The sequence below is a fragment of the Centroberyx gerrardi genome, chromosome 7, assembly GCF_048128805.1.
Source record: "Centroberyx gerrardi isolate f3 chromosome 7, fCenGer3.hap1.cur.20231027, whole genome shotgun sequence".
Classification (NCBI taxonomy): domain Eukaryota; kingdom Metazoa; phylum Chordata; class Actinopteri; order Beryciformes; family Berycidae; genus Centroberyx; species Centroberyx gerrardi.
In genome coordinates this window covers 18,614,290-18,626,634 of record NC_136003.1, presented here as the reverse complement: position 1 = coordinate 18,626,634, position 12,345 = coordinate 18,614,290, and the positions used below count along the sequence as shown (strand labels likewise).

Here is a 12,345-nt window from a genome sequence, read left to right as displayed (position 1 = left end):
TAACAGCACTTACAGTTGACAAGCAGCTCTAGCAGGGCAGAAATTTGACAAACTGATTTGATGGAAAGGTGGCATCCTATGATAGTGCCACACTGAAAGTCACTGAGCTCTTCAGTACAGCCAATTCTACTGCCAATGTTTGTCTATGGGGATTGCATGGCTGTGTGCTTGATTTTATGTCAGCAGTGGCTCTAATCCTAAATCCTCTAATTAGACAGGGTGTCCACATACTTTTGGCCATGTACTGTAACATGATAACATAAGGAATGTACAATTTGCAATTAGCTGTCACATATTGTCAGTCCCACTATCAAGAGATGGGTAAAGGCATTTTATTTAATTATCTCAAGAAGATTCTGTTCAGAATTAGCCCCAAAACAAGCAACTCATGAAGAAATTCAATTGCTGCCACATTTCAAAGTAGCGATTCAACAAAAATGTTGGTAGTTGTTGCATAAACTAGTTGCAAAGAGGTAAATAGTATTCAGCAGTGTTGCATCAAGCATGGAGTATTACACTGTGCAAATTAGAACCAACTCAGTGGCAAGTAACCAAATTGCATGAAAAAGTTGCATGTGTGACACTGGCCAAAGTAGCATTTTAAAGCCCTTCTCCTCATACGCGACAGACAGCACACAGTTTATGGATTGAAGGGTTGAGTGTGAGACCCACAGCTGGTGTCAGATCCAGTTCATCCTCTGTAACTCCAGGTGGAGGAGTGAAACGAAAGCGCTGGAGGAGAGAGGTGAAGAAAAGAAACAGCTCCATCCTGGCCAGACTCTCTCCAAGACAAGCCCTGCGGCCTGCAAGAGAACAAGGAGTAGCTTCAGGTCATCTGCAAGTAAATTGATATTGACAATAAATGATACCTGAGCTAGCTAACCTGCAGAAAAAGGCATGAAGGCATCTCTCTTGACAAACTTCCCATCCTTGTCCAGGAAATGTGCAGGATTAAAGGTGCGTGGGCTCTCCCATTCAGTCTCATCATACAGGACAGATGTCAAGAGAGGATACACTGTGGTCCCCTGTAGACAATGAAGAAAAACTGTGTTCTATATAGTGGGCAGTAGTATTCTGCAATATCATGTCAAAATAGATTTTAACTTTTCAGGGATCCCAGAATTAATTGCTGTATTCTGCATTCTTGTTATACTTTTTTTTTAACATGAAGATGGATGTTTTATTCAGTCTGACCTTCTTAATGAAGTAACCCTGAAAGGTGACATCTTGGCTGGTTTTGTGGGGAAGGGACATGGGGACAATGTTGGCCAGTCTCTGAGTCTCATGGATGACAGCATCAGTGTAGGGCAGGATCTTCCTGTCCTCGACCCGGACCTGACGACTTCCTATCACCCTGCTCAGCTCCTCCTGGACCTGGTCTGGGAGATGAAAGGCAAGAAATTGACAAAGTTGTGAAAATCTGAGGTAAAATATTTATTGTGGTGATCTTTGCCCCCTATTGACTAACTTGGTTCATGTTTAGTTCAGATGGCATTTCAGTTCAAAAGTGATATAGTGCAAGCCATAAAACAGATTCAATAAACTTAATTTTTACTAGCGTTTATGTTTCTTCATTGTCTCTGTGTTATGTGCATCTAGGTAAAAGATACACCTGAGATTATGTGTTATGACAACGCCACCTGATGGTTGACAATGACCAAGACACAGGCAGGAGTTAGTATAAAAAGGAGGAACATTTATTTTAACATATGGGGGTGTACAGGTGGAGTCCTTGGTCCCGTTCCACTTCCCTCTCTTCTTTAGGCCTTCCCCTCCTCCTCCAGTCCAGGAACAAGCCGGCAATTTCTTTGCACAGTGATGAGGAGGATTTCCTTTAGCAAAGGCTCCAGGCTGTAGTATTAGCAAACAGTAATAATCCAGATCCAGGTTTTCCCATTTACACAATATTGCACAATTCCCAAGTCCGTTCCTATTTGCTTGGTTTACTTCCCTTATTGCAGCGATCCCGTCCGTGTTGGCAGAAAACCTGTCAGCAGCCTTTTCCACCAATTCTCGGTGGTTCGGCCACAGCCAGCCGAGCGAGCCACCAGCAACGACCCTTCCCATCAGTGCCCCGAGTCGTTCTCCCAGTCTGATCTGTGGGGAGCCTTAAGTATAGATCGAGGGGAGACCAGCACCCAATGAGAGGATACCGGATGATTCATACCTTCATGCTCACGCGGTCAGAATTAGGCTAGATCCGCGCATTCCCACGCGTTCCAATAATCCCTTCCTTAATGATGAAGCCTGTTGTGAGAAACTCTGCACACAAAGTCAAGTGAAACCACAGCAGCACACGTGAAATATTGACGTCAGCTTCATCATCAGGGGATTCAATCATCCTGAGTTAGTCATATCATGACATATGTACATAAGCTGTGTACTGAATGTCTGCAGCTCCTTACCCTGTATGTTTGGATACTTGGCCATAAGCAGAAGTCCCCATCTCAGTGTAGTTCCGGTCGTATCAGTACCAGCACTGAATAGATTGCCAACTGTTATCAAAAGGTTTTCTTTGTGGTAGTGAGAGTTCATATTCCCAGATTCCTGTACATAACAATGTATCAGTAGTTATTAAATCTAAAATCTGATGCAAACCCTTCCTCAAATTACTGACATTTGAGGTCCTGCGTAGCTCAATGGGTAGAGAAAGCATGGCACCAAAACTATGAATTAATATGAAGGCTAAGTTCTATGCATAATAGTCACTGTGCCCTGATTGGTGGGCAATTAATGCTCCTTTATTGTATGAGCAAAACTACATTTATTGTACTAATTAGCATTGCCTTTAAGAATATTCTATTTATTATTTGATATTTAATCATCTTTAAAAATCAAACAATAAACAATAATATTGATTCTGATAGGTGATATGTTCATACCTTCAGACTCTGCTTGCGGACCAGAAAAGAGTCCACAAAGCCTCTGCACATCTGTGGATTCAGAGTCTCTTGTAAACCTCCGATCAACTCTGTCATCTGGTTCTTATTGGCAATAACACAATTCTGGACTCGCTTCCTGTTACCAAACCATTTGCCCAGCCATGGGAAAGTGTTATACACCTGTTAACCAAGAAATAAATACAATTTACATGAAAATTTGACCAGTTAGAAAATGAAATAATCTCTGATATTTTCTGCTGAATCATTTATACTGTTTATGTATATATTTAATTTTTCTGTATATGTTTCAAAATTTTTTGAAGTGGTACCTGTATTGAGGGAGAGCCCATAAGTCGAATGTTCTCATTAGCTCGATCCACCATAGTTGTGAACTCTGGGTTATCATATTCAAATCTGCTGCCATAGACAATGGAGCAGATAATATTGGAGACTGCATAGTTCACTGGTTGGGTAGTATCAAAAGCTTTACCTGCAACAAGAAAGACAACAAAATAAAAGACAAGAAGAGAAGATTTTTTTGTCTTCAAATGGACAATTTTGCCAATTATAAATTCTGTTAAAATAAGAGGGTTACCTTTGTATTTCTCAAACACTTCAATGAGGTTGTGACTTTCCTCAATGATTTTCTCCTCACTTGCCTTCTTGCCCATGCCAAAGTCTCTCAAGTTAGTCAAGGCAAACCGCCTCATCTCTTTCCACGAATCCCCATTGGCAAGTAAAATGCCTAAATAAAAGTATTTCAACAAAATATGCTTTTCAACTGAGAAACAAATATGTAACTACTATAAACATTTACAGAATGCTGTAGATTGAGAAAATGTATGACTGTGACACAGAAAGTCAAATCTGTCTTTTTCTTTCCTCACCATGCCCTTCATTGATTTCATGTAATACTGGGATTATATCTCTGTCTCCAAACTCTTCAGCATGGTTGACCAGAGCCTCCTTGACTGTCTTGTATCCTGCCAGGACTACCACTTTCTTGGGTCCAAAATAGACTGTGAACACTGATCCATATTTCTTGGAAAGCTAAAACCAGGAGCACATTGTAATGATCTTATGATATATAACATACACTCAACATAGTTGAGACAATTATAAGACAGGGTTTCAGATTGATAATAATTTTGCTGCCAAGAGAGTGTTGAGAACAACCACACAACACCAAACTAACAAGAAAACATTGTACAGTGTAGCCATACTGTATATGTAGCAAGCAAACTCTAGCCACTGCCTTACCTCCCAGAGTGTGTGGTAGGGTCTCTTGAGATCCAGCTGCAACAGGTTACCAAGCAGGGGAAGAGGTTTGGGTCCTGGAGGCTCCTTCCCCTTTTCCTGGGAGCTGAAGCTGGAGGAGAAGAGGTAGAGGACCAGCAGGAACACAGCAGCCCCCAACAGGGAGACTGAACTGCAGGACTGGAGAAGAAGATCCAATATGCCCATGACTTTGACAAACTGTATACTTATGTTACCAGTGTGCTGACAAAATAAGAAACCTGCCTGTTCCCTTTAGCTGGGTGTGCCCTTTTGGTAAAAACACACATCTTTTGTAGCTGCCAGCAGAGATTAAGGTACAACCCAAAGGAGGGACTACAGAATCATGGAAAGATTTGGCTGTACACATTTGTAAATTGTTGCCTTCTTTGTGAACTCCTTAGACTTTCCAGCTGTCATAGTTTGATATCTACAAATTGGAGGCAGAATTTAACAAGGAAGTTAAATTACAACTAGGGATGCAAATTTTAATCAATTTCCTTAATCAATTGTCAGTCACGCTAATGACCAATTAATCGATTAATTATTATGTAAAAAATAGGTTTTGACATAGAAAACAGAAAATACAAAAAGCGTGTTTTTACACCTGTCTTTAGGCCTACTCAAGTTAATCAACCAAGCATAATTCAAAAGATTAACTAGTCGGGATTAAAAAATCCAGACTCCCAACAACGTACCTCTCAACGTACCGTTTCCCACAGGCTGAAAATTTACTTTGTTTAGGGTTAATTACTTGTCTTTACATTGTGTCCAATGGAATCCAACTGGTGATCAGGGGGAATAATAATAATAATAATAATAATGAATTGTATTTATATAGCACACTTTAAAATACAACGAAATCTCAAGGTGCTTCACAGAAAGAGTAAAACAATCATAGTACAATGTTAAAACTGGTCAATTTACACAAAAAATCATGCGATTATAGGCATAAACCAAAATAAGGGTTAAAATAAGATAAAGAAAAATGTCAAGTTTAAAGGGAAAGCACATGAACCAGGACCCTAGGGGAAAGCAGAGAGGAACAGGTGAGTCTTAAGATTTGATTTAAAAACAGCGAGTGAGTCTGAGGCCCTAATCGTTCCTGGGAGCTGATTCCACAAGCGTGGCCCCAGCGACGAAAAGGCACGATCTCCCATGCTTGTCAGCTTTGTCCGTGGCACAGCAAGAAGATTTGAGCTGCCAGACCTGAGTGTCCGGGGTGAGGATTGAGGGGTGAGGAGCTCCTGGAGGTAGGTTGGACCGGTGCAATTTATGGCCTTGAACACCAGGAGGAGTAACTTGAAGATGATCCGTTGGTTTATTGGGAGCCAGTGAAGGGAGTGGAGGACTGGAACATGCAATGAAGTCTCTGCACTGGACTCATGTTAACGTTAAGAGTGTTGAGCAGTGTTGTCTGATTAAAAAGTATCAAGTTACTCTTTACAATTACCGTTACCAACACGTAAATTTGGAGAAAATGTGGAATTTTATTTTTTTTTACTAACGTTTTCAGAACGGGAGACAGACTGTCGGATTGAGTACAGAGCTACTGCATCGCCAAATGACAGACATGACGTGATGTGCACATTAGGCGCATTACCGAACGATTTTGATCAATTTCTATAGCCTACATTGACTAACTTTTGATTTTGCGCCACAACTTATGTATTGGAAACACTGGCACTGTAATCTACTGTTTTTTTATTTAAGAATAAGAGCATATCTACATGGTCAGGGATGAGTCCAGTGTGCAGCCTGGTGACAGTCAGTCCAGTATGGAAGCCCATTCCCGCCACTCAATAAAATAAAAAACGACTCAATTGTGAGTTTATTTCTCACAATTCTGACTTTTGTTCTCAGAATTCTGACTTTATTTTTCTCTCACAAAAAAAAAGTCTGAATTCCGAGATATAAAGTCAGAACTCTGGATTCTCATACTCTTGGAGGAGCAGCCCACTCCATTGATAACAAGTCCATAAAGTCCTTCAGCCAATTTTCTATGCTGAAACATTTGGTTTACGTTGTTTCCAGTTCATTAAAATAATTGGCTGATAGGAAGGCCAATGCAAAAATACGCTGTTCAAATTGTGATTGTACGTTGTCCATCTTCACATCTAGTATACAAGTTACCGGACATGGTTTGATATCTATATTAAGAATTTATGCTAAGTTTTCAACAACATAGCTACAACCAAAATCTCTTAACAAGTGGACAATGCCACAATAAGTGCATAAGTGTGCCCTCTACTTCACAACCATGCCTGCACAAGTTTGATAACCTGTGGTCAATTCTTTTTCAATGTGCAGGGTGTAATATAGGCCCTGTGTATTACCTTTACAATTTAAAATTTGTATCTGACACAATAGCATTTTTAATTGCTGCATCCCATTGTGTTGTAGATATGAGCACACCCATGTCACCTTAATTTAGTTTGGGTGTTGCAGTCAGGTGAAGCAAGGCACAACAACCTGAAACTGTACCTCAGCTCCCCTTAGTTTATCCACTAGATCTCGCTTGTTTTCCTATGTGTATACCCTTAGAAAGCAATGATTTGATAATGGACTTTATTTGCAAATAAGTAAAAAATTCAGAGTCTTTCAGCCCAAACTGTGTTTTCAGTTCATTACATGGAACCATGTCCCCATTCCTGATCACTTGCCCCACCAGTTTTATGCTACACTGCTGCCATACATTGTTCTTAAGGGTTTTACCACCTGCTGTAAAGAGAGAATTGTTCCATAATGGACATGATGATAAAGACATTCCACTAAAAGCCAAACCTTTCTGTATTATTTTCACTATTTCACATGAAAACTGTGTCAGTAGATTGTCCATTCTAAGAATGGGTTTCAGGTTATACCATAGAACAGGCAGAGATAAATTTGTATCTCTTTTTCTCTCTCGCCATGATAAGCCCAAAGCAAGGGGTACCTTGTATTGTATGCTATATACTACTGGTAGATCTCCTCTATGTCGTAGATTAGACAGAAGTGTTGTAGAAGTGTTTTTGTAACTGATCCTGGTTTTTTATTTCTCCATTGGAAGTCTGAAAATAATTGATTTATTTCCTTAAACCAGCTAGAGGGGAATTTAAGTGGTATAGATGAAATGAGAAAAGCCACCCTTGGTAAAATGTTCATTTTTATAACTTTAATTCTGCCCCACAGTGATAGAGGCAAAACTGTCCACCTTTTAATGTCTTCCCTTACAGATTTTAAAAGATCTGGTGCATTTAACTGAACGATTGTTCCAATAGGGTTTCTAATTTTGATTCCTAAGTATTTCATACCTTTTGTGTTCCAATTAAAAGAGGTAGTGCCTAGATGTGATTAAAAAGTGAAATGATTAAGTGGAATAATCTCACTCTTACTGTAATTTACTTTATAACCAGAAAACTGACCAAATGTATTGATCACCTGTAGCACATGTGGGATAGAATGCTTTGGTTGGTAGTGCTGTTATTTATGAAATATCCTTGGTGGCATGAGGAACTGATTTGAGGAATTAAAATGGTGATAATGTTGGACAGTGACCTGACACCTTTTTCTCAACCTCCTCAGCCAGAGGCACAAAGTAGGGACATGAACTGGACTGCAGTGTATGATTTGCACTCATGTGATCAGTGAAATCTTAAAATCAAAATTCTAAGCAGTTGAGAAACAAAAGGGATATTCCTCTCAATAGAACATGGGAAGGTGTGGTCTCTGTGTTACAATTTCCTATTAACTTGTGAGTTAAGCAGGTTTCCTTTAAGGTTTCCCAGAGATGGTATGCCACAAGAAAAGCATTTTCAGAATTTAAGATTGACACTACTTCTTTGTGCACCTTCTGCCAAAATGATTTTGAATGTATTATCCATTTATTTTGCAATCATCCCTAAAGTATTCTGGTCAGATATGTAAAACCTTTTTAAAATGAAAATCTGTAATAGCTGTTGACTTTCCAAAGAACTGATCTGATATTTGGTGCTCATAATCTACTTCCAGGTCACGCCACTGATGCTTTTTTAAATAACCATATTATTCACTTAGCTAAATTATTCCTTTTCACAAGATGGCCTCTCAAAGCCTGTCTTGATGTTTTCAAATGCCACTTACCTATGTATATAGATTCATTAAGGTTACTGTCTAACTCTAAAGCAATCAAAACCTGCAACCTTTCATCTTGTTTATTTTGTTCTTCAGATTTCTGCCAATTGTGTTGCACTTTGAAAGTACAGTCAATTACAGGGATTTTATAAGTCTGTGAGTAATCATTTTTCATTTGGGTTGAAGTATGAAAATGAAATAGTTCAGCTTTGTTGAATCAAAACAATGAATAGTGAGATCAAGAAAGGTGTGAATATTTACTTATTTGAAAAGTGAGAACCAGACACAAGTGTCTTTGCTTCCATTTGCATAGAGCATTATTTAATTTAAAAAGAATAGCAATACATATACAGTTGACAAGGTCAGTTGCATGGTACAGTACACACAATTACAATGATGTAAATTCCCTTTTTAAATATGATACATTGTATTTCAGCATCACCAATGCATCATTACCATCAACACGAACCTTTCAAATTTTTTTTCTCAAACTAAGAATGCAACATTTAAGTTGATTCAAGTCATAGGTGTAATGAGACATGAACTGTGCAAATACATGTACAAACATAACAAAGAAAACTCTTTAAAGACCAATAAGCCACATGTCAGTGTCTTCCTGGAATGTCAGTCTCTACTTCAGTGTCTTTTCCACACACTTGACATGTAACATTTTGTCACCTGTCAGAGAAAGCGCTTCAAATCATACCAAGCTAATTGTTAACAAAGTTGATTAATTTACTTGAGTGCTTTTTGCTTATGTGTAAAATAATAAATACATTCATCTCACGTCTGTGGAGGCAGAGTGAGCTTTTGAGAGGAGGAATGTCACTTTCACTTGTAGCTACACGAGCGAGTTAACAATCTCATTGCAACTTTTATCACAGATTAAGATGTTGACCTTTCCACAGGGATAAAAGGAGACAAACTGAGAATATCTACATGGTGAGAATGTCGTTTTGATACATTAACTGACATTTGAAACATGAATCTTTCTGCAAGTTCTTCAAATAGAAAACAAGGCTTTGAGAATGTGATCATGGCATCGGGCCCACGCTAAACAGAAGTTAACAGAAGCATATCGAAATACAAGAGGAACAAACACTGCGCTGATCATTTTCCTCAGAACAAGGCATGTATTTGTAGGCAGAGGATTTTCTTGAGCATAATCTATTATGCCTGCCATAGTTGGGCCCTTTTTATTTCATTTCCTAAGACCCAAGAATAAAAATCTAAGTGGCTTTGTTAAACTCACAGGTTGGTTCATGGCTTTCCTTGAAGGAGAAGCTCTGCATTAAAGATGAGTTGACAGCTGTAGCAATGCCCCACAATAACAAACAATCTCCTGGTTTAATATTTAAGGAATATCACAGCACTGTTTTAGGACAGGCTGGATGAGTTCAGGGATAGTGTGTTGTCTTACTCCCTTTCTCACACACACACACACACACACACACACACACACACACACACACACACACACACACACACACACACACACACACACACACAGGTGTACCATGTGAAATGCATAGTTGCAGGAAAACGGAACATGAGTGTACAAAAACAACTCAAAGTCATTGCAGTCTTGCTGTGGCAGGTCTAAATCAATCACATGCAATCTAGTAAGTCAAGACATCCCATTTCAATCATCCCCTTGAAAATAATCTTCTGTGTCACAGATAAAGAAACCCATGTAGCCACATATAAATTACTTCAGCACTAATGCCAAACATATTTTCTGAATAGGTCCCATGTAAACTGTAATGGCTAGATATCCATGACATGATCACACACTGTTGCTGTAACGTGTTTGGCAGCAAAAACTAAAAGAGGTGCAAAGAATCATTGCTTCACAAGAGCTGAACAATCAGACTGGACTAAATGTACTCTTAAGATAAATCTTCAATTAAGATGATCTTCCAATGTTTGCTAGTATCTCTATGCTCTCCCAATATCATGCATTTCTGTAAATTGTAATTCATGCATGCATTCATTAATGTTCCCAAAAACAGTCTTTTAGGATCTGAATGAGTAAGTGGTTTTAGTACCATGAATACATTACATTATTTACATCTGGCAACAACATTAAGCGGCTTTTAAGGATAACCAGGCATTTTGTATAGGGCAATATAAAGGAAATAAACCCTCATTTGTTAGATAAGGCGCAAAGGTGTGCAACTATTTCATAACTCTATCGAATGGAGTGGTTCATTCTCTTGTGATTATTGACAATCACAACTGAGCACAAATTCTCAGAAACACAACAATCAAGTGATAAAACAAAATTATAAATAACAAAAAAAGACAAGCTGCACACACAGAAGTGCACACGCAAATAAACCCTGTCTGTCACACACAATGCAGAGTAGTACGTACTAATTTTCATATCTAATGGGTAAGTGTCATTGTCTTCGTTTTCGACCTCACTGAAAGGTTTAGCGTTAAGGTCCTGTTACTTGGTATAGTCGACCCCTCAATCCCGACCTGTTATAATCCTAACTTCCCTACTTCCTTGTCTCAAAACAAGAATGGCATGAATGAGCCAACAAAGACACATCAGGACGATACAGGAGCAGAAATGCTGAGGCTGATGTTTGGGGACTGGCCCGGTGTGTGTGTGTGTGTGTGGTGGTCGAGTCACAGCAGAGGTAAAAACGGAGCTGGAGATACGCGGCCACGGGACGGCCAGAGGGCACTCTGCTCCAGCCCTGCACAGGAGTTGTATAGGCCCGTGTGTCCTGTGTGCACAGGTGTGGTATAACTGAGGCAAATCCATGTACACAGGTCATCCACACACAGTAGAAAATGGACATTGGATGGACGGATTCTTCACTCCACTTATTTCCTCCCGCCCTCTGTGCAGTGCTGGAACTGGGCGAAGCTGAGGAACACTTGCTCGAGTGATATCTGGCTCACACAGTAGTCTTCAATACAGTATTTCTCTTTGGCTGCCTCCAAAGTGCCAAACACCTGAGCGGGAGTGGAGGAGAGGATGGTCAGGTGAATAAATCTCTGGCGTTGTCCAAGGCTTTGAGCCAAGGTCAGAATTTAAAGCTGCAATTTGCAACTTTGCATATTGTAGCAAAGTTGCAAATTGTAGCTTTAAGTATTCCACTGAGGCTACAATGTTATAATTCAGATACTTGACAGAATTATGCAGCAGTTAGATAGATCAGCAATAATACTTTTCCTCCTCTAGAGGGGGGTCTAACAGCACAAGTGAAGGGATGCATTTATCTGCATGCCATTTAGCTAAGTGAAGAGACTTCTGTCTGTAAATCAGTTACCTGTGCCCAGGTGAGACTTTTGTCTGTCAGGTGATAGTGCACCATACCCTGGTGCTCATCCTTCAGTAGACTTCCTGTGGCGAGAGAAAGATCATTTGGTTGAATCTGCTTTTTTAGTGATGGATCATCCTAACAATAACAGACCCTTACTTCTTAAATTCGGTGAATAATAGATACGTTTGATTTAGTTATTTGCCTAAGTGTGTGCCTCTGACCTGGGAAGGTGCTTTCGATGAAGTCTTTAAATAGCTGCAGGTCACTTTCCTCCAACTCAGTCTCTACATGTACTTTAGCCAGCAGGGTGTAGCCGCTGCCAAACTTGCTCTTCAGGTGCTGGGGACTTCCGAGGCACTTGAACTGACCATTGACCATCACCGCAAGCCTGGTGCACAGGGCCTCACATTCCTCCATACTGGTGAGGGAACGGGCCGGGAGGACAGAGGGGACAGATGGAGTAGGAAAGATAAAGACACATGATGGTATGAATATCCTTGTTTCTTGGGTTTTATTATTTTGAGAGGCAGTAATGAATTGGAACCCAATCGGTCCAGGTTTCACAGGCAAGTACAACTGTTGACTGAACCAATATTTAGGTGTATATGTAAAGCTCACCTATGAGAAGTTATGATTATGGCCTTGCCAGACTCCCGCGTGCGTGTGACAGCGTCCCACAGCAGCCTTCTGGCCACAGGGTCCATCCCAGTCGAAGGCTCATCCAGGAAGATGACCGGAGGCCCGCCGATCAGAGCAATGCCTGCACTCAGTTTCCGCTTGTTGCCCCCACTGCACATTTTCATGTTTATATGTTA

The 12,345-nt window shown here is 40.0% G+C and overlaps 2 protein-coding genes across 2 annotated transcripts in view; both read right to left on the bottom strand.

The window, feature by feature from the left end:
* Positions 1-555: 555 nt before the first annotated feature.
* LOC139915525 (cytochrome P450 2K1-like) lies at positions 556-4,358 on the bottom strand. Its single transcript, XM_071904168.2, has 9 exons — positions 4,143-4,358; positions 3,770-3,932; positions 3,478-3,627; positions 3,212-3,372; positions 2,883-3,062; positions 2,406-2,547; positions 1,195-1,379; positions 884-1,025; positions 556-803 (listed from the first exon to the last, which is right to left on the bottom strand). Exons 1-9 carry the CDS (start codon positions 4,344-4,346, stop codon positions 616-618), a joined length of 1,515 nt encoding a protein of 504 aa, XP_071760269.2. The 5' UTR covers positions 4,347-4,358; the 3' UTR covers positions 556-615.
* Positions 4,359-8,552: 4,194 nt separating this feature from the next.
* abca3b (ATP-binding cassette, sub-family A (ABC1), member 3b) overlaps positions 8,553-12,345 on the bottom strand; it is a 32,487-nt gene continuing 28,694 nt past the window's right edge. Inside the window, exons 28-31 of the mRNA XM_071908418.2 lie at positions 12,149-12,319; positions 11,752-11,948; positions 11,537-11,610; positions 8,553-11,219 (exon numbers count right to left, since the gene is read on the bottom strand). Of these exons, the coding sequence (XP_071764519.1) occupies positions 11,088-11,219; positions 11,537-11,610; positions 11,752-11,948; positions 12,149-12,319 (574 nt within the window). The 3' untranslated portion in view covers positions 8,553-11,087. The remainder of the gene's footprint in view (positions 11,220-11,536; positions 11,611-11,751; positions 11,949-12,148; positions 12,320-12,345) is intronic.